This window comes from Drosophila arizonae, chromosome 2 (genome assembly GCF_054131065.1).
Source record: "Drosophila arizonae isolate 15081-1271.41 chromosome 2, UAZ_ARI_1.0, whole genome shotgun sequence".
NCBI lineage: Eukaryota > Metazoa > Arthropoda > Insecta > Diptera > Drosophilidae > Drosophila > Drosophila arizonae.
Genome location: NC_142922.1, coordinates 3,231,426 through 3,255,078, shown reverse-complemented (window position 1 = coordinate 3,255,078; position 23,653 = coordinate 3,231,426). Strand labels below are relative to the sequence as shown.

Genomic DNA, 23,653 nt, shown 5'->3' with positions numbered 1-23,653 from the left:
AAGGTTGCTAACGGTACTCAGCGACTGGTTTTGCGAAAAAGCAATCGTACAGCAAATTCGGAGTTAAACGTTTGCATCTCGCTCTGTCATTCATGCGACTGGCATTTGCCATACTCTTCATTTCTCTTAGCTTTGGATCTTTCCACACAAGTACATGAGCCTGCGTATGTGTGTGTGTGTATGGGCAGCTGGCAACATTTTGCAAATCATTTTCCATTGCGCAAAACCCTTGGATGCGAGGCAGAGCAACTGGCGATGGGGGCGAGTCGGTCACAGATTTAATAGCTGCAACAATAACTGTCTTCACATGCGAAACGCTAACGAATTTGCACGGACAACAAAAAAAACAAAAAAAAAAGCAAAACAAAAGATAATATGCAATTGCAAATCATAAATTTGGATGCTTGCGAGTAACAGTTCAGCTGTAGTGTGTTCCTTGCGCAAGTGTCGGGCGGCTTCTTTTCAAATGTTGCTGCGACAATTCGCTGTTTCCTGCTGTGCGAACATAATTGAGGGCCACTGTAGCTGTTAACAACTACAATTTGGGGACACAGTGCGCTTGTGACATATCAGTTGATGTTTTATTTACATATACATATACGTATCTATTAGCTATACAGTGGGCTTACATTTCTAAATATTTCTAATGCCGAAAATGGGCGACTGCTTGACAAATTCGTCCAGTTTGCTTTGAAACAGCTCCGATGTAACCACTGTGCCGGGCGTCCACAGTGGATCACGCACCACATACTCCACCCAGACTTTGGCGTACAGCTGTTGCAGTAGCTCCTTGACATTGATGGCTGCGGTGTCTGTGTTTAGCACGAATCTAAACAAATACATATTTTCATTTTAATCTAGATCTTTAGATCAGCTGTTGCTTTACTCACTTTAATCCAGAGGGCGTCTCTAAATAGTGCAACGCGTAGCGATTTGTTTTGTAGTAAAGAAATCCTTCTCGTGGGTCGTGGGGGGATATTTTGCTTACAAAGGACTTGATGGAGAACAACATGCCGTACGTTAATTTCGCTTCCTGAAATTTTATTACATTATAAATAATTTATACAACAAATGGCATTGTTTTTGTTTTTGACGTGGATGGATGTGTACCTCTTCTCGGGTTATGCCTGATTTCTTGGTACGGTTCCACTCGGCGTAGTGCATCAGAGTGCCCATTTTGTCGAATATATACAAATTAAATATTGTCATTTTGTTTAAATCACAGCTAAATGCAATACAAAATACAGCAACAAAATTAACAATAACAAATGCTCCAACAGTGTGACCCTAATAAAAAAAAATATATATATCGATAGTATTTGCGATATATTTGTAGATGCAAAGGGATAGTCCATTAATGTATAAATAGTGGAACTAGTATGAATTTAAAAATATAATAATTATAAAACATATTCATTTTGTCAACTCAATTGGAATAATTATTTAATATATTTTGATATCTTATTTTGTTATTTAACTATTTTGAATTTTGTAACATGTCCATATCGATATATCCCTGCCAATCGTTGAGTAGTTTTCGCAAGAGCGTAATATTTTGTAATCGATAATTTCAGGCGAACGCGAACTCCTGGACTGCCTTGCGAATTTTAAGAGTAAAACTTCCTTTGAAATTATTCTATTGCAATTTAAACAAATGGTCTAGAAAACAATTTAATTACATTCTGGATAAACAGGGTAAGGTCTGCCCATATTGAAATGGAATCGCCAATCGCCCAAATTGCTGGAAATTCCGTACCAAATGCCAGCGATGCCGGCAATACCAACAAAATGGCGTCGTCGACTTCGTCAAAGAAGTCACCTACGGACGTACACGAGTTAAAAATAATGGAAGTGGAGGGCGCGACAGAAGAAACACTAGTTATTGAGTTAGATGACGATGATGGAGATGAAGGCGCCTCGGTGGGTGAAAAACAAACGGCAAATGTTAATAATGCCAGCGAGGATAAATCAAGGGATGATGAGAAAACCTCAACTAAAACGGAGCCCAGCAGCGATGGCGAAAGTGCCACCTCATATAATGGACCTGATCCGATGGGTTTGCTGGAACCCATCGATTCCAGCAAAGAGGCAGACTATGACGACGATGATGAGGAGGAGGAAAGCGCCGACGAGGCAAGCAGCAGCGGGTCGCGTCGTATCAGCCGCGGTGAACGCTGGCAAATCTGGATGAAACGCTGGCCTTGGCTGCTGCACGAGGAGAGCGACGGCGAATTTGCCTTTTGCTTGTACTGCAATGTGATCATCAATATAAACAAAAAGCTGAAATACATTCAGCAACACAATCTGTCGCTCTATCACCAGGAGCGTGAAAGCAATTATTTGGCCTTCAAGAACAGCGATGAGTATAAGCAGAGCGAGTATGTAACTATTAATAACTATTGCTCTGCACCGTAACTAAATATTTCTACTTCTCAGACTGGTTGACCAGGATATCAAGCATGAGTTCGGCACAGACAACTATGTGGCTGCCATGAAAAGGAAGCGCGCCAACGAAGTGGAGAAGCTAAACGATTTCAATTGGCAGCGCTGGCTAAACTGGCACGATTGGCTAGAGCGTACTCAAAAGGAGGGAACAGTTGGTCTGTGCAAGTGCTGCAATGTGCGCATGAACGTGGAGTTTGTCTATTTGCGCAAGCGGCACGAGACTAGCAAAGGACATTGCGAGGCCCAGCGATCGATGGAGAAGCGCAAACGCAAACTTAGCGGCAGTGAATCGGACAACGCGGATAATCCAGCTCAGGAGCTGAGAGATAGTGGCAAAGCTACTGCTGAAGATACGCTTGTGATGACTGTCGTTGACTCCTGCGGAGAGTCCACGGATCCCAGTGACTGGTGTGAGCTTCTGCCCGAAACGAATCCGCAGCAATGCCGTTGCACGCTCTGCGATTGCCGCATGGCCATAACCAGCTTCATGCGCCACCTGAAGACCAAAGTGCATTGCAGCAATTTAATTGCATTCAAGAAGAAACAATTGTGCGTACAATTGTATTCATCTTGCCTATTAAATATAACCTTTGTTCATTTGCTTCTAGATCGAAGATGAATCGCGGCATTTGGGCAAAGTATGCGGAGCAGCATCCTTGGATAGTGGCTGATCCTAGTGATCCTTCAATAGCCTACTGTCATGTCTGCAGCCGGCGCTTCATTTACGGGCATTCCGAAATCAAGCGTAAAAACCATGAAAACTCGGAGAAGCATCAGGCTGCAGTGGCGGCAACTATCGCAGTCAATGGTGAGGAGCAGGAGCAGGAGCAGGAGGAGGAGGAGCAGAGTGAGCAGGAGCAGTCAGACCCGCAGACAGAAGGCAGCGACGATGATTATATTCAGGAAGACGACAAACTATCCACCTCGCAAAGAAGCTCCCCAGAGTAAGCAAAGAATATCTCCTCCTGATTGCTATAAATATTTTTGAAATATTTGTCACAGACTGGAGAAAGAGACCGTCGTTGCAACGAGCAAAGCTAAGCCTGTGGTGCGACAGTTTCCGTGGCTGCGCTACTCAAAGGATCGCAAAATTCAGATATGTAAATTCTGTCGCGTGCGTTTCCACAAAGAGTCGAACAAGGTGCGGCACGAGCAGAGCGCACGCCACAAGAAGCTTGCGGCTCAGTTTAAGGCGCGCCAAGCAGCACGCCGTAAGGAAGCGCGAAGGCAGCGCAAGCTCGAGGAGGAAAACGATAACGGTGATCAGAGCAATGAAGAGTCCGTAGCCGTAACTGTTGATGAGGATAACTCGCATTCAGTCTCAGCACACAAAGCATTACCGAAGCCAGTATTCAAGGCCGTGCCGGCCACAATGCAGGGCAAGGTAATGGTGTGGAAGGATCGCTTTCCTTGGCTTTCGTACAAGCGCAGCGAGGCCCGCCACAATTACGGCTGGTGCAAGCTCTGCGAAGTGTCTGTCTTCCTGCCCAGCTTTAAGTACGCCTCCAAGCACCAGCGCAGCTCTCGACACGTTCGCTTGCGCTTCGAACGCAAACGAGTTGCTCGAATGCCGCCAACATCTGCTGCGGCAACGACCGCACCAGCTTCGTCAGCTCTGCCCACGGGCGAAGCCAAACATAAAGCGGCCATGGCCGAGCTGCAGGCGAAATACGATTGGCTGGAGCCGGATGTCAACGATGAGAATTATTGCCATTGCAAGCTGTGCGAGACTCGGCTGCCGATTAAGATATTCTTTTTGCGGCAGCACGATGGAGCACGCAAGCATCTGGAACAGCTGGAGCGACTTAGAAATACCAGCGAGATCACCACGATAACAACCACCGAAGCGGATCGAGCCGCGTCTGTAATGGATGTGGACCAGGAGAGCGACGAGGAGTTGAGCGTTAAGTAAGCAAAGCACCGTTTCACTAAATGCTACTCAATTAACTCATTTGCAGTCCGCTTCTCTCTAGGTCTGAATGCAGCACCGGGGAGCAGCCGCCAGCAAAACGGGCGCGTCGCTCGATGGAGATTCGTCGCATATTGCGCGCATTGCGCGACTCAGCGGGCAAGCGAAGTGATGAGCGCAGCCAGTTGGATATGGCCAAGGACATGATATGCTCCTCCTTCGACATTGTATCGCGTCTGCGTACTCTCGAGCGGGAAAACGATTCGCCAGCCAATACGTCATCCCACAATTGCTCATTGGCTAGCGTGTCCGTTGCACAGCCCCGGGACACCATGGAGCTGTTCTTCGAGAGCATCACACAGACCATGAAAAGTCTGCCCAGCGATCTAGCTGCCGAAGGCAAAGCCAAAATCATGCAGATTGTGTGCGACCTGGAGCTGCGCGGCATCCAACGTAACGCCCCAGTGCCAGCAGCTGATTCAGCTCAGTCGAGGGACAAAGTAACAGTGTGCACACCCAAAGAGAGTGAACCGGTGCGCTTAAATTTCGAGGAAGACAACCGAAAGCTGCAACAAGCTCCCGAATCACCAGAATCTGCGTCTCCACTCATAACCCTTGAGGATCTGCCGGACGAACCGCCGGCGCAGATAAGGCTGTCGTCCAGCAACAATCACACACCCGAACCCAGTCAGAGTTCGGCTCCAGTTGAACATACGGCGCCAACTGCCGCAAATATCAGTGTGCCATCATCAGATCCTTGTAATGGACGCTCACAGGAGGTGATGTTCAAGGTGCGACGCTTTCTGACCAGCTCCAATTCCAAGCCGGAGGATTCAGTGCGCGTTGTGCCCATCAATAAGCTGACCACAGTGAATGCTAATTTTGGCGGTGCGCGCGCGAATGGCCCAAATACTGTCAGGGCCCAATCGAAGAAATCGAATCATGCGCCACCGAACGTAGTTGTAATGAACACGCCTCCCAGTTCCAACTCGGACGTGAGCAATGGCAGCACTGGCAGCACGCCTGTCTTTCGGCGGATTCATAACAACAACACCATCGTTTTACCAGTGCAGAACTCTGGCCAGGCTCAGCAGGTGAGGCAGCAGAAGCCCAGCCAACAGCAGCTTCCACAGAGTACTCCTCGCTACTCGAACGCCGCTACCAACACGCAGCAACACATCCAAGATCAGGCACGTCGGCAATATGTTTTGAACCGCCCAGTCGTGCAACCCAACAGACCATCACACCCAGCCAATATGTAAAACTCGTTGATATATACAAATAGCTAAGTGACGCCTTTTCTTAGTTGTTTCACGAAACAACTGTAAGGAAATCAAATTACTCTTTGTGTTAAGCTCAAAGATTTCCACGACATATTTATAGCTGTAAATGTATTGACTGTTATGCGAAATGTTAAATTTGAATTAGAATCAAGCCACGATGTTCACATAGCATTGTTATTATTATCCATAGATAATATATATATCTATATTATTATATTCCTGCAATCTGAAGTCTAAAAGTTCTCCACGATACTTGAATTGAAAATGTGTTGACTGTTAAGCGAATTATTTGAATAAGAATCAAAGTATATACTACTTATCTATATGAATAGATAAACTTATTATTTTTTATATGTGTATACATATAAATCTTTTTTCGCTGATCTTAAATTTTTATTATTTAAATTAAAGATCAAAAATTTGGTTTATAAATACCATTGTTAGCTTAACTTTTTATTTTCCTATTTTTATTTGACTTTTACTAAAGTATGAAGTTTTTATTACAGAACTGTCACTCGATTTTTTTTTTCAAACATATTTAAGAAAATAGTTTTAATAATTTTGAGCCTTAACCAGAAAATATCTGAAAATATTAAAATTAAAAAACTTCATAATTTTATTAGTTTAGAAATATAATTTTTGCATCACATGAATACGAACTGACTTTTTGTTTTCATTGTAATCATGTTGCAATAAAAAAGAAAGAAAGTTACAAGTATAAGTATATAAAAAACCGCAAAATTATTTAGTTATACATATGTATATATATGTGTGTATATATAAGGTTTTCAGCACATTGCATCCATTTATTTCGTATTATTCCGATGCAGTTTATACAAATAAAAAATGAATAATAAGGTTTTTATCGAGGATTCACAATTCGTTAGCTTAATTTGTAAAATAATATTCAGTCGATGGCTGAAACATTGTTTCATTGCGGCCGTTGCGGCTGTTGCGGCTCGGCCGCGGGCAAACCATTTTGCAGCACCATTTGTTCGGGTCTCTCGTCGCTGGTGATGGTCGACAGCTCGATCTCCCGTCGATCGCCCAGCAACCGGCGCGTCGAACTGTGCATGAAGGCATTCTCGGGCATTTCATAGCTACTGCTAGCGACGGGCACCTGCGGAATACGAGCAATTGGAGGCGTGATCGCAGCGGCGTTGTTTCGTTTGCTATTCAATTGCTTGCGCTCGTTGGCCTCCAGTGCCTCATCAATGGGCGCTGTGGGCACATGAAGCGGGAATATTAATTTCACATCTAGAAAACTGCACAGCTCCTCCATGCCATCGAGAGCACGACTGAGATCTTCGTTGCTATGCTTGCCCATGTGTTTGCGCACAGTGGTTAAATAGCTAAGCAGTTTGCTGTGAGCTATTTTGATGACCGTCTGCGCGTTCTTCAGCTCCAGACGCAGTAGCTCAGGGCTCTGGAAGAACGATCAAATAAAGTTACAAATTGCTAATTACGTGGGACACTGAATTAAATTTACATCTTCAAGGTAGCCATCCATGGCGACGCGATTGACATCCTGTAGCTTCGCCAATGCAGAAGAATTCTCAGCATTGCGAGCCTGCATATAGCTGATGTGCCGATCGATTTGGGTACCCACATTTGAAGACTCGGAGCTAGTGCGCACACGCTGCGGTGATGCTTGCGGCTCAGATGCGGGCGAATTGTTTGTGAATGACACACAGGAGAAGGCGTTCGCTGGGTAGTCGAATTGCTTGGGATTGAGCATGTGCAAGGCGTGTCGCAGCACCAGATTGACATCGACATGGCTGGGATAGCGCATGAGATAAGTCATCGATGTCGTATAGTCACTCAGCAGCACTGCAAGAACAAAGCGAATGACAAATCAAAAAGGGGATTCTTTGCACACATATAAACAATTACGCACGCTTATCTCGTATATGCACCAGCATGGCCACCAATATGTAGTTGGGCAGATCGAAGCGATCGCTGTCTGCAAAGATGGCATCCCAGAGCAGCAGCAAATCCAGCAGCATGAATTCCCGCCCAAACAACAGACGCAGCCAGCGACTGAAAATTATCAGAGGTAAATTTTTATAGAAATTAGATTTTAAGTGAATTACACTCACATGCCAAATATATGCAATGGAATTTCCATTTTGAGCAGATAGTGATGCAAATGCTGATCCTGCTTGGCCAATATTTTATCGCGTATCAAATTCAGCTGGCTGATAACCTCCACCTCTGATTGCGGCTCAGCGTCAGCGCCGGGTGTCTGTAATAAAATCTTTATTATACACATTTGTTTAAAACAATGAATCCAGGGCAACGGCTTACCTCGCTCGTCGACTGCAACTCAACTGGGGAGGAGGCTATGCTGGTAACTCGATAATACGATTCCACAGAAGACATGAGGCGCGAGAAGATAGAGCTGGAAAGAGAGCATACTATCATAATAGATATATAATGGGTATATGAATAGAACCTACTAGGTATCCGCTTCCAGATATGCCGCATCCAGAACATTTAACAGAGCTTCATTGATGTCCGTCTTGGCTATCTCTTTGTAGTGCAACAGCGACTGATGATCGCTGTAGACCACAAAGATAATGGGCGCCAATATCTCATGCATGCCCTGCCTGTAGCACATGTACGGATGCTCCCGTGCATAGTAGAAGAGTATGTTCGTCATGGCATTCTGTATTAGGGACTTGCGAAAGAAATCCACGCCCGGAAAGGTGCGCACCACATCCTGGCGTATGACAGCGAATAGCTCCTGATCGCTAAAATACTGATTCCAGACACTTTTCGTCGACTGCGATAAGGGATCATCGTCTACAGGGCCAGCCAGCTCGTGAGGATTGCGCACATAGTCCACGCGAAACTTCTCGTATCTGCAAATTCGTTTACACATTTATAAAGTACTGCAGGTTTGATTATTTAGTTAATTAACCTGCTTCGCTGCTGTGTGCGCTGGCTAACCCAGCTGCGATGATCAGCGCTCAGCACTCGCAGCAGCAGCGCCCAGTGGATGCTGCGAAACTTTGACATTTTCAGCTGGCCGTTGAATGCAGCCAAACGCAAAGATTCGGGGTCCTCGTCCAAGTTGGACAGCAATTGCGCCCATTCCTGCCTGTAGCGTTCCACAGAGGTCATGGCCTGGCCTTTGTCAACAGGTGTAGGTTCTATCACGGCCCTGCCCGTTTCCTCACGTATGTTTGTTTTTATGGCTGCTCTTGCATCTGCCTTTGACGTCGGCATATATAATTTGATAGCTTCTATGCCCCGCACAGTCATTGCTTTGTTGCTGGCTGCTCTACGCGAATTGTAAATGAAAGCATAATCGCACCAAATTGAATTGAATTTACAAATACTATATAAAAGTGAGTGGTTTACAAAACAAAGCTGATTATATTTGGCAACATTTGTGAGATAAGGGTGCAAGTGTGACCGACCTGCGTGTAAAGATTTATTACATTTTGCACGGGTCTGGCAAGCACAGCTGTAGTTTCGATTGTTCATGCCTTATCGATGTTAGCAATAGAATGGTATTAGAACAACTTTTTAAATGTACTCAAGTAAAATTTTAAACAGGTTTGTTCTAATCATAGAATTTTGAAATGCAAATATATAAATATTTATGCTAAGCCGCTGTACAGCAAACAGCATAAGGTAGAATCTCATGTAAGCCTGTTGCAAGGACTGTTACGTGCTAAATATTTACGATAATCGATAGTTCCAGCTTCAGTTTGAATTTGGCCGTTGCAGTATAATTATTTTATTTAAGCACTGAAAGCTGCGTCATTTATTATATCTAGAATAGCTGCAATTTAATCAAATATGTTGGTGGTTAACAAATTAATGTTTAAAAACAGGTTTTCTAATCAGAAAATTTCCCATTTCAAATTATAAATATTAATGCTAAGCTACTGTACAACATTCCGTTTATTTAGAATTTTATAGATACCATCACTAGTGTCTGGGAATATAAATAATTGCGCCAATCGATAGTTGCAGCTTTAGCCGTTAGAGCACGACTAAGTTGATGTAAAAGCGACAAAAAGAAATATGAAAAGTTTAGTAAGTTTTTTTTTTTAAATCTAGAATTGAAGTATTAAAATCAACTATGTTGATGGTTATTAAAAACCGGTTTTCTGAGCATTAAATTTCGTAGCAAATAAATAAATAATAATGGTAAGCCACTGTACAGCATTGAATTCGTTTAGAATTTCATGGATAGCAGCGCCAACTGCTGTTAACATAAATTTGTGGCACTCGATAGTTCTAGTTTTAGGTCTTATTTGGCCGTTATAGCATATGGGCATTTATGCAAACACATTTATTTGAAAAGCGAAGCAATTAAAAAATAATTTTAATATTCAATATATACATATTTGATCACGCACATATATACTTTCACACATTGAGGTCAATGTTTGTCTTAGCGCGCTTGATACGCAGCAAATTATCGATTATAATGCTTAACGAAACTGACAAACCAGGAAATAAAGAAGAAATAAAAAAACAATAAACAATGTCGTACCGGCGCAGCAGCCGCAATATTATGAGCATTAGCATAAGCAACAGTTTCAGCAGAAGTGCGACCCCCTGCAAAAAAAAAAAAAAAAAAAAAACAAAAAACAAATTGCAAATATCGCAGTTTATGGCATCGAAACTCTTCTATTTTTAATGTATTATTATGCTATGGTCAATGGCTGGCGATTTTTGAACCAAGTAAGACGGTCAATGCCGTTTTTTGATCTAGTCTCGAGCAATATTTCTAGCATTTTAAACTTGACCCAATGAATCCGCCAGCTATAACAAATTTACGCTGTCTGACCGCTGTCCAATGGAGCGTATGAATGAATCTTAGGCATTACCCAAAAAATCATGTCTTACTATGCTCTGAAATTTCAATTACTAACAATGCTGGCTGCATTGAGCCGCGAAATGTAATTTTTACTAACAGATATTCACATCACACAGCTTTAAGGTTCCTTCCCGTCTGTTCTGAGTTGTCAAATAAATTATGAGTGCAGTTGCTGTCAACTGCACGTCCAGCGCATTGTCATATATCGAAATTCACACGCACGCACACGCACACGCACACACACATATACACTATACCACTAGCTTACGCACACAGACGCATGCGGACAACGAGTATACGCCGCATTGACTTCGATTTCGTTTTGTCGGTCAAAGTCAATGTCAATGCAAATGCGAATTGTGGAAGACGCAACCGCTGCCATGGCAACGCATTAATTAACTAATCTGTTGGTTTATTTCTATTTAATATTTTATTGTTTATGTTATATCTTGGCCGATCGTGCAACGGTCTACAGCGAAAACGTTTGTTAGCTGCTTATCAGCGCCGAAGATAACTCGTTTTTGATTTCAGTTTTTGTTTGTGTTATTATTTTTTTTTTTTTTTTTTTTTTTTTTTTTTTTTTTGGGCCCTGTTACAGTTTGCTTTGGGCTGCTTAGCATTTTGTATTTCCTGATGTTCAATCAAGCAACAGCTGAGCATAAATGTGCGTCGATTTGAGTGTTTCTTTTCAATTTCAGCGACTCTTTCTGCTTCTTCTCTGCAGCGACCGCATGACGCAGCCGAGGTGAAGTTCGATTTCGCGCGACTTTGGCCTTTTTTCGTGTGTATGCGTGTGTGTGTGTGTGACTTTGTATCCATTTACATATTTTAATTATTTTCTTATGCTGTGTTTTACTCTTTTTATTTATTTTATTTTTTGATTTTGTATGTTGTGCTTCTTTACAGTTACATTTGCAAGTCGTACGCGGAAGACAAAGGCCGGAAGTCCATTGTCAATGTCTGAGGCCTGTAATATTCGACCAAGAGACAAGAATTTGATGACCATGCCAGTGGCATTGCTTTAGTATATTATATACTATTAAATACTAAATATATATAAACATACATTTATGTAATATTCTTAATCATAAGGTCAAGGGGTCACACAAGAGGAAGATAACTAGTTCTAGTGTAAAGAATTCTCCAAAGCTGAGTAATAAATCAAAAATCAAAAAAGAAAAAGATAAATTGGTTCTGAATAATATTAAGCTGCTCTAATGTATTAGCGACATACTCCAGTTATGCGTATTTTTAGTATCTGCAAGCCTTTAGCACCTGTTCTACAGGTTTCGCCCAGATATCTAAAGGGTCACTGCCATCCATCAATCTCCCATTATATTTTAGCATTATTATTATTTTTATTTATTTATTTATTTCTTTTTTTTTTTTATATATACATCAGACCAGCTAGACATAGACACACATATATTTATATGTATATAGCAATCTATGTATACGTATTTAACACAACACGAAATGTAGAAAAAAATGAATAGTATTTAATAAACGAAATACGAAATGATATTCTATGTAGCATAGCTACTGACATAGGCATAGTCCCATGCCCAGGCACAGGCTCAGGCTGAGAATATAAAAGTATATATAGGTTTATATATGTAGATATTTAAAACACGAATCAGGTTTTGCAGCCATGCTGTTGAATTCTAAACAGCATGCGGATTTTTGGGCCTTATCCATGCTGGGCATGATCGAGTTGTTAATGAAAATAGTGAAGTTCTCGCTGTTGGCAAACGTTCTTTTTAGCCAGCACCCAGCAACTGGCCAAAGCAAAGCAGTATTTTTGTTTTTGTTCTTTTCTTTTTTTGGCAAAAGTTTATACGGAAACAGTGCCAATAAAATAAAAACAATAACAAATGCATATGCAAATGGTGACAAAGAATAATGTTAGACGTAAAGTTTTGAAATGCCGCGAACTCGTTGCACGTGATTCATTTGCTAATTCGAATGGTCAGCTACTCCATTTTCTGCCCAGAGCATAACAATTCATTCACTTGAGCTCTGATTTTGGACAATTTCTACTTGAATATCTGAAAAAATCGTTAGAGTTCTCGAAAAACAAAAAATCAAATGTGAAATCGGCTTGTTGTCAACTGTGGTCAGATCGAAATCGAATAGAATACCGTAATTTGCAGTTAAAATTTAGAAGTACTATTATTATGGCGTGTTCTTCAATCAAAAATGTTTGATAGAGTAATTTAGATACGTAAATGGTTAGATGAAATCAAAACTACATTTTAGAGCGGTTAGCTACCAGGTAGGAAGTGAGAAAAGAATTATAGTTTATTATCACTCACATTCTTCACTCATTGTTCACTATGAGTCATGATCTCGCATCAACAATAGATTGATATAAATTAGTAGAGTTCAGATATCGAAAATGTACTAAAGACTAGAGCTCTACATGTGTATAGGGTAAAATTAATAAGAACAACAGTTCATAGTTTTTAGGTGAACTAGCATAGGAGACCTGGCTCTTCTAAATGACGAAGAGCTAGGCAAAAATGTCGTTACTCAAACGAGTTTTAAATAAATAGATGTTTATGTATTTTAGGCGTTGCTTTAAAATACCTTATTTCTATGAAGAATATATATAGAATATATATAAATAAAGTTGTTTCTACCTTTTAATCATTACATGAAGTAATTGGACATTTTTAATGCAGATTAAGATTAAAATTAAAAAATATTTAGACTTGGCATTTTAACAATGAATTTCTCAACTTATTTTGAGTAATCATTTAAGGTGTTTCTTTATGCTCTATCGTGATTTATTCATATGCTTACAGATCGTCACTTTGATTGGGCTTTAATGGATTTCAGTTGTTATAATCAGCCTGGGGCTGGGATCGAAGAACCACACGATTGGCTTGGTCTGATAATGCCTGTGAGAAAGTATCGTGTATTGTGTATTCTATGGAAATAGGTTGCTGTGAAACAAATAGAATTATAATTATTGTTTTTGTTTTTCAATAGATTCCATTGTGTTGCGCTGCTGCAAACCTTTTGCTTGCGCTTTGTGTGTTTTTCTCTGGCGATGCTCATGGGGCATTAAGTGCGTGTTTTGTGTTGACTCAAACGTGTGACATTGCGTTCTTCCTGTGGCTGCGCCTCATTTCGCGGCTGTCATTTGGTATTTGCATAAGCGTTTGGCCTAAAGCATTCGAATCCAGGCCTAATTAGGTTTTCACGCACTTTGCACTTGACTATGCAGCCTTTGCTTTGTCGCCTCACATCGATCTCTATTATGTTTTTCAAAGTAATTTCAGACTCGGTTTCAGATTTTGCAATTGTCACGCGTCGCATTTAAAATTGACTTGACTTGCAAATAGTTCAAGCTCTGAAGTAACCTTTAGTGCATCATATAGCTGAAAGCAAAAGATTAGCCAATATTGAGCGAAAAGAGCAAGGCAGAGAGATAAAGAGAGCAAACGAGCGAGAGAGAGAGAGAGAGAGAGAGAGAGAGAGAGCGCGCGAGAGTGAGTGTATATGAGACGGAGTGTATCTGATACTACCCATTAAATATATGTACATATATTTGTTTACTCTCATAAGAATTTTATACCAGATTCTGAAACAAGTTAATTTTCTAGTTTGTTTTGAAACTTAACATAAATTCGGCAAGCTTTTCATTTCCTAGTTGACGTCTATGATTATCTGGCGTATCTGACCACTATATCGTATGACTGACATAGGACCATGAATATCAATTCTATCAAACTAGTGGCTCTTTCTGGAACTCTATAAAGAGACAAATAAAGATTTCTGCTATATTGAATTTTGTTGAAATTTATTTAAGTTTCTTTTCAACTAGGAACAGTCTTCATGCAAATAAACATAATTTTTCCTCAGCAAATTTAAGTTATCTTTATGGCTATGATCTCCCAAGGCTTGTGATTGGAGCATATGATCGTTTTCCATGTTTATAATGAATGTTAATTATTTAACACTTACCAGTAGTCCACCTCTGGATTATTTCTTATATGAGCGCTACAAAATAATTTTTGCAGTATTTCAGTTTTTATGCTGATTGTTTTCATTTTCAGCTCAAGTCAACCTCTTGGCTTTTGCTGATTATATAGTCTCAAACAAATTTCTTTATCTATAAATTTTACTATTATTTCATAATGGGTATGAACCATCTGTAGCAAAACAAATTCCCCTTATTTACGATTAAAGGCTAAACAAGCACCTCAAGACCTCATAATTGCTTTGGGTAATTGACTTTGTTCAAGAACCTGCAATATTCTTGGCCTCACCTTGACGCAGCTAGAATTTTCTTTGTGCATCTCTAAGCAGAGGTTCATATTATCTTCAATTTGTATTATTTTTTTTTTTCAATTTTAATTGCATGCATGTGTGTTTATTTGATTTTTTAATATTCTTTATGATGTTTTCTGTTTTTGGTGCTTTAATGCTGCAAGTCATTAAGTGTTTTGGCAGCGACACGGCCATTAGCTGCTAACTGCCTGCAGCCTTTCAATTACTCTCCCGACCTGTGTGCGGGGTTACACGGCGAGTGCACAGTGTCGCAGAGCTGGCACAAAATGGATTGAATTAAATTTAGTTTGCTACAATACAAGCATAGGTGAGACCTAATTTGCTTCTGAGGCACGTCCTCTAATTGTGATGTATGTGCTAAAGCGCATTTATGGACACAAATACCTTGGGGCGAACTACTCCAGTTTTACATTCATTCACATCAGTTTCATTCAGCGAACAAGTTGAATGAACCATTTCGATGGGTATTTAGTCAATATTCACGCACGTGCTCAAAAAATTAACGATTTTTGATAACGATTTTCTGATTAGCCTCATAAAATACGCACACGCCGAAACTTCATAATATTTAGCACAGGTCCGACTTCTGTTCTGCCTTTATAGAGTATATTCCAATCAAGTTGTTTTGTCACAGTTCCTGGCTATTTAACGATTGAAGCCAGACAGTGGAATGAGTATGTTTAGGTACTTTGACTTTAAACTCTGTGCAACATTTTGTTGCCACCTGTTGACCTTCCATAGTTGCTGCAAGTTGCAAAACGATGACTTTTGACACCTCGACCCTCTCGCACGAGTCTGTCTGTCCGTCTCTCTGTCTGCCTGTCTGTTCGCATTGCAAACAATTTTAGTGGCCGTCAGTACAACAAAATTAGACACAACTCATTTTAACAATAAACATTTGGCAGTAAACTGTAAACAGTTTTTTTTTCATTTTCATTTTCAGTTTTTTGTTTCTTCTTTTTTTTTCGAAACATGTACAAATAATTATTGGCCTAAAACGGGGCTTGGGCCCACCTAGCTGTTTGTCTTGAGAACCGCGAGTCGTCCGTCACTTTGCGTGCCCAAATATTGACGCGGATTCAACAGCAATTAAGTTTGGTCATGAAAGCGATTGATTTTTAGAACTGTAACAAAGCCACAAATCAGCAGCAAACTGCGAACTTTGAGAACAAACAAACAAAAAGCGGCTGCCTCACATGTAAAGTGCCATGGAAACTATGTGAAAAGGCCCTCAAAGAGACGAAACTTTAGTGTTTTTTTTTTTTTTTTTTGTTTACTAGGAAGAAGTTTGCTCAAAGTATGCAAGATAAGTTTGTCAGCCCAGATGCATATTTATAAAAGAAATATGATAGACATATGTATTCATATTTCATAAATATAAACATCTATTTCTTCCGTTTCGGTAAAGCTCCATAAGATTATTTGCGAAGTTTTAATGAAAAACATATACGAATTTAAATTCATTGATTGTTATGATCCACTTCCTTCATATTAAAAATTAATATTTAGTTTTTAGCAATAAATATATAATTCAATGTTCTTATTTCTTTAATATATTCAATATATCAAGGCACTGAATAAAATTCGAATACTATGCATGCAAGCAGAAATATGAAATTGAAAAATAAAAATTTCATTAACGACAATAATATTAAATTGACAAATATAATTATAATTATTATAATACAAATCGTATTCACAATTATATAATATGATATATGTATGTATAAACAAATAGAAGTAGTTATGAATGAACGGACAAAAAGTGAATTATTTATGTCTCAATCGATTTGAATCGATCGACTTTGGCTTCTCAGAGCTTAATGAAATCATAAAAAGCTAACAAAAATCGCACACGCGGCCACTTTTAGGCCAAACGCGCAGCATTGGATGGAATTGAGAATATTTAGAGCTAAATGTGTCTATTAGCCGGCTGACATGGTTGACATGCATATGCAAAGCACAGCTAAGCATAATGACAGTTAATAAAGTAGCCAACGTGCTCAACTTGACCGCTAGTTGGATAGTGCATGACCTGCAGCTGAAATAAAGCCAGGCCCGACCCTGTTGAGTAAGCCAAAGACGCCGACGATTAGAAGAGTCCGCAAAGAAGAGAAAAGCTGAAAATCCAATGTTGCTCAACAACTTGAGTCGTGTGTGTGTGAGAAAGAGAGAGAGGGAACTGAAGAGGCCTACGTGAGTTGGGCCAAATAGACGTTGTCGTCGAGTGCAGGGCTAAATGTGAATTTTATGACGATTCGTGGTAAACCACCGAGTCCCCCTCTTCCCCCTTTCCCATCTACCCCTCTCCCACTCACAGCATAACTGAAGTCTTGTTACATTCAATTTACGCTGTCGCTTTTATCTAAATCAAATTACTTAATGCCAAAAATCAACGAAGCCACGCGTCGCACATTAGGTCGACGGGAAAAAAATAAAACAAAAACAAAAACAGAAACAAAAAAAATCACACAAGCGAACCGCGATCAACGATCGTCACAGTTCAAGAATCGGTCGGAGAGCCGACTGCATGTCGCATGAAGATCGGCTTTAAAATTCGGCGTTGCTAACTATTTGAGGCACTGTTGTTCGTCAGCATTGGAGCACCAAAGCCGAACCTCACTCGCTGTCAATCGGTTGTGCGCGAATCTCCATATATATATATATATACTCACACACACAAGCACATATATATGTATCTATATATGTATATATGTATATGAATTTTGAACTAGCCTAGCTTAAAAACGATCTGCCTGACGTGCCGTACAATCATACGCCGTGCATTCTTCGCGAACCGTGGATGTGCCGCGTGTGTTGATAAGTTAACCAAAAATATATATATATATAGAATATCGAACATCCTTATAGGGATGCAAAACGAACTATTGAGTGCGTAACTCGTACCTCAGATTTGGTGTGTGTTTGTTAAGAAAGCAAAGAGCAAATCTATAAGCAAAACGAGAGCTCGGTGCATACGGATTTTACCTGATCATCAAATAGATATATATATATATATAGAATATATATATCTGTAACGCAATTAAACAAAGGTAAGTGCAAGCAGCTCATAAGGGAATACAAGTCTATATCAACAGAGATGTTAGTCATTGGAAATTTCACAACATTTTGAGAAAATAATTAAAGGAATGCTTAAGATGATCAAATCCTCAGATATCCACTAAGTGGAATGTGCTCAACATCAATCAATATTATAAATAAAATCAAATCAATCTTGAGTCAAGAATCTCTTAACTCATAGTTTCACCATTGAACACAATATAAAGAAGACAATAGCTATATATATATATAGACTTATAAAATGGGAAAAAATCTGTGAATCATCAGCGAAATAGGAAATCACACAGCAACTATAACGCGCTTTAAGAATGAGCACCAAAAATTTAATATCGAAATATGATTGGGAAAAAATGAAGAAGCAAAACGCAACAAAGTTAGGGATCACGTAGCATAAATAAAAAAAATTATGCTAGCCTTTAAAGGCAATGAGTCAAAGTCCATCAAATATGTAGATAGGCTAGGCTGGCTAGGCTCCCCGTTCTACGCACAATGGGGCGTATGCGTAATGAGCGCGATTGTTCTAGGCGGCTGCTTGTATCAGGTTTTTGTATTTGTATTATTTCTGTCGATTCTTAAATTGAATATCTATATATGCGTTAGCATAGTGTTTAATGAATATGGATGGCGCGCATAATTGCGAACTGGCCATAGCAATGAAGACATTAAAGACGATCATGCATATAGAACAGTCGTCACGTTCCAGCCAGCCAGAGACAGAGCCAGAGCGTCATCCATTGTTATGCCAACAGCGTCCCAGCCCGACGAATTGATCAATGGATATGCATAGAGATATAGATGGATTGACATACAGCTATAGCACATTGATTGAATGTAGCTGATATTTATTATTATTATTATTATTATTGTCATTGTTGTTGCTCTGACGCGCTAGTGTTTGCTGCCGAGCAGTTTAAGATCGATTGATCAATTCGATTCAAATAAAAAACAAAAGAATAATATTAATCATAATAATAAAAACTCTCACGAAAGATACACCACAATGATACAAGAGAATCACATGCCTTTGAAACTCTAGCCAAAACCCGTTGCTAGAACCTTGATCCCACAGCATAAATACATGTATGTGTGTGTGTATGCACAGTCACTTATATTCTAAATCGAAGCTGTTTTCTGTATAAGTTTTGTTCTTCATTGTCGAATTATGCTAATATTCCGGTAAGGATGGCCGCAGCCACAAAGCAAGGCTAGTCAATCTCAGCATATTTTGGCATTGGCATATCAGACCCCAAAACTTGTTTTGACAGAGGCAAAGAGTAGTGTTGGCTCTCGATTTAGTTGGGTATCATATGTATATATGTTTGGCTTGTCCATATATTACAATGTGACGACTTCAGTGCAATGCACTCTGTCAACTTTTTCATTGCCTTATAATTGATATTAATGAAGTATTTTGCAATGCATTTAAGGGCAAGCATTATGCAGGCCAAAGTTGAGCTTGATTGGCTCTATATATAAATATACTATATATATAATATATATTGGTGTTAAATGTATTACAAAACATTTAATTAGATACATTTCACAAAATAATGCAAATTCTTTTGCGCATTGACTGCCTGGATTGAAGTCTAATTTTGTTTGTAAATTTGTTTACTTAGCCATTGGTCAAGGTCAAGTTCTTTGATTAATATAGATTTTGGCACGAACATATTCAAAGGCTGAACTATGCGCGCACCTGTAATTCAATTGCCGATCGATTAAGTGGCTGCGGCTTCAACTTGACATTGGCAACGGCTGCGAGTTATTGACTTCAAAAACTAGGCACGAGTTGGCATCGAGTTAGATATACGATATACGAAATGCCCGGGCTGAGCAGCCAACAAGAACATTAAATCAAACTCTAGACGGCGTGCATGTGGTATGAGGTCAACCGGTTGTCGATTCTAAAGAAGTAGCTGCCGCCGCAGCCAACCTGTCTGCCTCAGCCTCACCTGCCCGACCGCCAGTCAAGTATTTAAGCCAAAAGCAACCAAATAACGAAATAATAATTGCTCAATGGAGCTGCTTCGCTGCTGCTGGTTGCTGCTAGTTGCAGCTAGTTGCAGCTATTTGCAGCTGGCTGCACTTGCTGCAATTATCAAACGAGCATCTTTCACACACTTGGCCAAGGTCGCTGAGTTGCATTCAAATGCAGCGCCAAATCTTGACGTCATCCAAATATCAAATTACAAAGCGCGTTACATGCGGCGCAGGGGCAACGCCAACTTAATGCAGGGCATGATTCCAAGTTCTCTTTCTATTTTTTCCATTTTTTGTTTGTGTTCTCCCTCATTATTGTGCGCAAAGTAAAAATGTACAATCATGCATGCAAATGGGCATTCTAATCTAATTGGTAATTAGTGGCAGGCGCCCAACTTAATAAATTCGAGAGATCAACCTCATGACTTCGCCCATACAGTCTGTCTATAATTTGTACTAAAGCGTGCCGCGTAAATATGCTAAAATAGTTGAAATACTAAAATCAAAATAGTTTATTGATGGCCTCTTCAAGAATTGTGCTGAAGTGTGTCGAGAGAAATATATACATACATATATAAATGTATATATCGAAATACTTTGTTGCTTTATCTTTTTGTTTTTGTTTTGTCTTGGCCTTTTGCTTCCGGCTTATTCTTTGTATCGGCTTTATTCGAATCTGAAGTAGCTCAGCTATCGAAGGCCGTTGGTAATGAGGCAGCTGCCTAAAGCTGGTCCATAATTAGCTGCTCAGCTGGGGAGGTTGGGGGGCGCTCTGCCATTTACGTGGAAAGTCAGCTAACATGCTCTGCATAGCAAATGAGTTTGCTTTGCATCCCAGCGCTGCACAATTGCCAGCAATTTGCCGCTGTGACAGGCCATTAATAAGGAAGCGAAATATCGACGATATGGGCATGTTTCATTTCTATTCCGTCAACATATATACGTAGTTATTTACTAAGCTGATCTTTTGTGTTTGCAGATGGCACCGAACATAATAGGCAGCACCTTTATATTGGCTGAGACGGCCATGGCTGATGCCAATAATAATAAGATGTCAACAGCAGCAGCAACAACAACAACAGCAACAACAGCAGCGCCAGCAGCAGCAGCAGCACCAGTGACTGCGCCCATCAAGGCAGCACCCATGCCGGCAGCTAAGCCGGCCACGCCCCAAACGGATGCCCAGAAAGCGACTGCAGCTGCCGAGCCCTTCAAGACCCAAATCGTCTGGCATAATATTGTGCTGTTCATCATCCTGCACTCGACGGCACTCTATGGCCTCTACTTGATACCGGCCGAGAGCGCCTACCTCGAAATATTGCCCAGTGAGTAGTCGAACGGACAGCATCAGCCTCTCAAGCGGCATTCACTAATTCTGCTTCTCTCTCTCTCTCTCTCACACAGTTTATCTGTTCTCGTTCTTGGGCGGCTTGGGCATTACGGCGGGCGTGCATCGTTTGTGGTCACACAAGGCGTACAAGGCGAAGCTGCCGCTGCGCATCTTCCTCATGCTCTGCCAGTCGCTGGCATTCCAGAACAGCATCTGGGAGTGGACACGCGATCATCGTGTGCACCACAAGTTCACCGATACACATGCCGATCCGCACAACTCTCGCCGTGGCTTCTTCTTCGCCCACATGGGCTGGCTGCTCTGCAAGAAGCATCCCGATGTGCGCGGCAAGGGCAAGCAGATTGACATGAGCGACATTGAGGCCGATCCCGTTGTCATGTTCCAGAAAAAGTGAGTCAAAGACAGGACTGAGACAAGTTGAGGCAACGATACTAACTCCTTCTCTCTTTCTCTCTCTCTCTCTCTCTCTCTCTTTAGATACTACTTTGTTGTGATGCCAATTTGCTGCTTTGTTGTGCCCATGCTGATACCCTACTATCTGATGGGCACCTCGCTGAAGGTCTGCTTCTTCAGCTGCTCGATGCTGCGCTATTGCCTCTCTCTGCACGGCACCTGGCTGGTGAACAGCGCCGCGCACTTCTACGGCATGAAGCCCTACGATGTGAACATCAGCTCCGTCAACTCCAAACTGGTATCGAACATTACCTTCGGCGAGGGCTGGCATAACTACCATCACGTCTTCCCCTGGGACTACAAGGCAGCCGAGCTGGGCACCTACAATGGTAACTGGACCACAGCCTTTATCGATCTGATGGCCAAGATAGGTAAGCAGACGACCAACTTGTCTCGAGTTGTAGTGCGGTTTTGAAACTATTGTTTATCTCTGGTCAGGCCAAGCCTACGATCTGAAGTACGTGTCCAAGGAGATGGTGTACAAGCGTGTGCTGCGCACTGGCGACGGCTCCCACATTGCCGCCCTGCTGGATGCCAACAACAACTCCAGTGCCGCGCCCACAAACGAGCTGGTGATGCACCTGGATCACGAGAAGGAGGAGAACGCCGTCTGGGGCTGGGACGACAAGGACATCAGCGAGGAGGATCGCAAGCATGCCACCATTGTGAACAGTGTCGAGGAGAGCAAACAGGATTAGACAATGTTTGTGAATTGCGTCCCGAATGGTCTATATAACTCTCGCCGATTTTGATAGATGGGAATACAGTGTTTTCTGGCAGTATATACACATATATACTCCTAATATACGAATGAGCGCGTCTGTTATCTATGTCGTGCATCGGACGCAAAAAAAATGGCTTCAATTCCAAAAAAAAAGAAAACGAAAAGATCAAAAGATAAATCTTCAAACCTTAACATATTCGAGATAAGCCCAAAACTTTGTACAGACTATCAAAGCAAACCCAGCAGCAGCTCTACGTAGAAGACATATACATTTTTTTTTTTTATATATCTACTTAATCGTTCAATGCTGAGCACACATTTGACCCCTATATATATATATATATCTATGCATAAATTGTAACGCCTGAGTTCTAACGACGCAAGTGGATCTAGACTTAAATGTACTTGATAAGGCTTATGCTTAAGTCTCGATTCTCAAATGGAGAGAGTGTAAATTGTTTTTAGTTATTAGGTGTGTAGGATATTAAGCTTTAAGACTCCAATTGTATATTTAATCAGAACAATTTGTAGAAAAACAAAAACAAAATTGAAAACCACAAAAAAAAAAAAATTCGCTAAAATTCCAAAAAAAAAATTCAAAAAATTATATACATATGCTGTCTTTCGCGCTAAGGAAAAGAAACAATTTATCGCGCGACTTGGACATTTGTCTGGAAATGGAATAAAGATTATGCCTAATGAGCATATATATATATATATATATATAAATATATATAACATATATAAAACATTTACTCAGAAAACAATGGGAAATGGTATAACTGATGTATTGATAGATTGTTTCAAAACAAATAATTTCTAATGTACGATAATATGGTGAAGATTAAACGGTATATATATTTATATGTATATATGAAGAGCAATAACAACACAGGCCACAATTGACAACAAATTTCAGACAACATGTTTAAGCATATATGATTCTAGAGTTATTCTATATATATTGACCTTATCTATAAGGAATACAATTTTGTTTAAGATTTTCCTTTAAATAAAACATAGATAATTTATATATATAGTAAATTTTTCTTTTCTTTATGATTTATGTATATGCAATCAATAATACCCGATTTCGACATAACTAATTTTTCTTGGTAAGTCTCAAGGAAGAAAGTGAAGTAATTTAACTTTTAAATTCAGAAGTTCTAGCTCGAAAAGTTTTGAAGATATATCCTCAAGAGAAGTTCAATTAAGGAGTTTAATGCTGAGTCTCTAGCTCTAAAGACGATTTCCCACGCTCTCAACTAACCTGGCTACATCTATTATA

The 23,653-nt window shown here is 40.4% G+C and overlaps 4 protein-coding genes across 5 annotated transcripts; 2 read left to right on the top strand and 2 right to left on the bottom strand.

The window, feature by feature from the left end:
• Positions 1-559: 559 nt before the first annotated feature.
• Bet5 (blocked early in transport 5) lies at positions 560-1,313 on the bottom strand. Its single transcript, XM_018018366.2, has 3 exons — positions 1,111-1,313; positions 891-1,033; positions 560-829 (listed from the first exon to the last, which is right to left on the bottom strand). The coding sequence occupies exons 1-3, from the start codon at positions 1,207-1,209 to the stop codon at positions 634-636; spliced, it is 438 nt and encodes a 145-aa protein (XP_017873855.1). The 5' UTR covers positions 1,210-1,313; the 3' UTR covers positions 560-633.
• A 166-nt stretch (positions 1,314-1,479) lies between these two features.
• Su(var)3-7 (Suppressor of variegation 3-7) lies at positions 1,480-5,778 on the top strand. Of its 2 annotated transcripts, XM_018018353.2 has the most exons (6): positions 1,480-1,613; positions 1,695-2,378; positions 2,437-2,994; positions 3,054-3,389; positions 3,448-4,353; positions 4,404-5,778. In XM_018018353.2, exons 2-6 carry the CDS (start codon positions 1,717-1,719, stop codon positions 5,614-5,616), a joined length of 3,675 nt encoding a protein of 1,224 aa, XP_017873842.1. In that variant the 5' UTR covers positions 1,480-1,613; positions 1,695-1,716; the 3' UTR covers positions 5,617-5,778. The 2 variants fall into 2 exon arrangements, with proteins under 2 accessions (XP_017873842.1, XP_017873843.1); XM_018018354.2 differs by having other exon boundaries at positions 1,545-2,378; positions 4,419-5,778.
• A 639-nt stretch (positions 5,779-6,417) lies between these two features.
• On the bottom strand, positions 6,418-9,085 carry TBC1D5 (TBC1 domain family member 5). Its single transcript, XM_018018355.2, has 7 exons — positions 8,561-9,085; positions 8,097-8,501; positions 7,945-8,038; positions 7,737-7,882; positions 7,535-7,677; positions 7,127-7,467; positions 6,418-7,063 (listed from the first exon to the last, which is right to left on the bottom strand). Exons 1-7 carry the CDS (start codon positions 8,902-8,904, stop codon positions 6,569-6,571), a joined length of 1,968 nt encoding a protein of 655 aa, XP_017873844.1. The 5' UTR covers positions 8,905-9,085; the 3' UTR covers positions 6,418-6,568.
• Positions 9,086-17,351: 8,266 nt separating this feature from the next.
• On the top strand, positions 17,352-23,409 carry LOC108621182 (acyl-CoA Delta-9 desaturase). Its single transcript, XM_018018361.2, has 5 exons — positions 17,352-17,829; positions 20,817-21,162; positions 21,242-21,578; positions 21,666-22,012; positions 22,080-23,409. The coding sequence occupies exons 2-5, from the start codon at positions 20,817-20,819 to the stop codon at positions 22,337-22,339; spliced, it is 1,290 nt and encodes a 429-aa protein (XP_017873850.1). The 5' UTR covers positions 17,352-17,829; the 3' UTR covers positions 22,340-23,409.
• Positions 23,410-23,653: the final 244 nt, after the last annotated feature.

Coding starts and splice junctions, on each gene's coding strand:
- Bet5 (XM_018018366.2), bottom strand. CDS start 1,209: ATGACAATATTTAATTTGTATATATTCGACAAAATGGGCACTCTGATG. Junction 1,034..1,110: donor CAGGCATAACCCGAGAAGAG/GTACACATCCAT, acceptor ATAAAATTTCAG/GAAGCGAAATTAACGTACGG. Junction 830..890: donor GAGACGCCCTCTGGATTAAA/GTGAGTAAAGCA, acceptor GTATTTGTTTAG/ATTCGTGCTAAACACAGACA.
- TBC1D5 (XM_018018355.2), bottom strand. CDS start 8,904: ATGACTGTGCGGGGCATAGAAGCTATCAAATTATATATGCCGACGTCA. Junction 8,502..8,560: donor CGCACACAGCAGCGAAGCAG/GTTAATTAACTA, acceptor ACGAATTTGCAG/ATACGAGAAGTTTCGCGTGG. Junction 7,468..7,534: donor GGTGCATATACGAGATAAGC/GTGCGTAATTGT, acceptor TTGTTCTTGCAG/TGCTGCTGAGTGACTATACG.
- LOC108621182 (XM_018018361.2), top strand. CDS start 20,817: ATGGCACCGAACATAATAGGCAGCACCTTTATATTGGCTGAGACGGCC. Junction 21,163..21,241: donor CTACCTCGAAATATTGCCCA/GTGAGTAGTCGA, acceptor TCTCTCACACAG/TTTATCTGTTCTCGTTCTTG. Junction 21,579..21,665: donor GTTGTCATGTTCCAGAAAAA/GTGAGTCAAAGA, acceptor CTCTCTCTTTAG/ATACTACTTTGTTGTGATGC.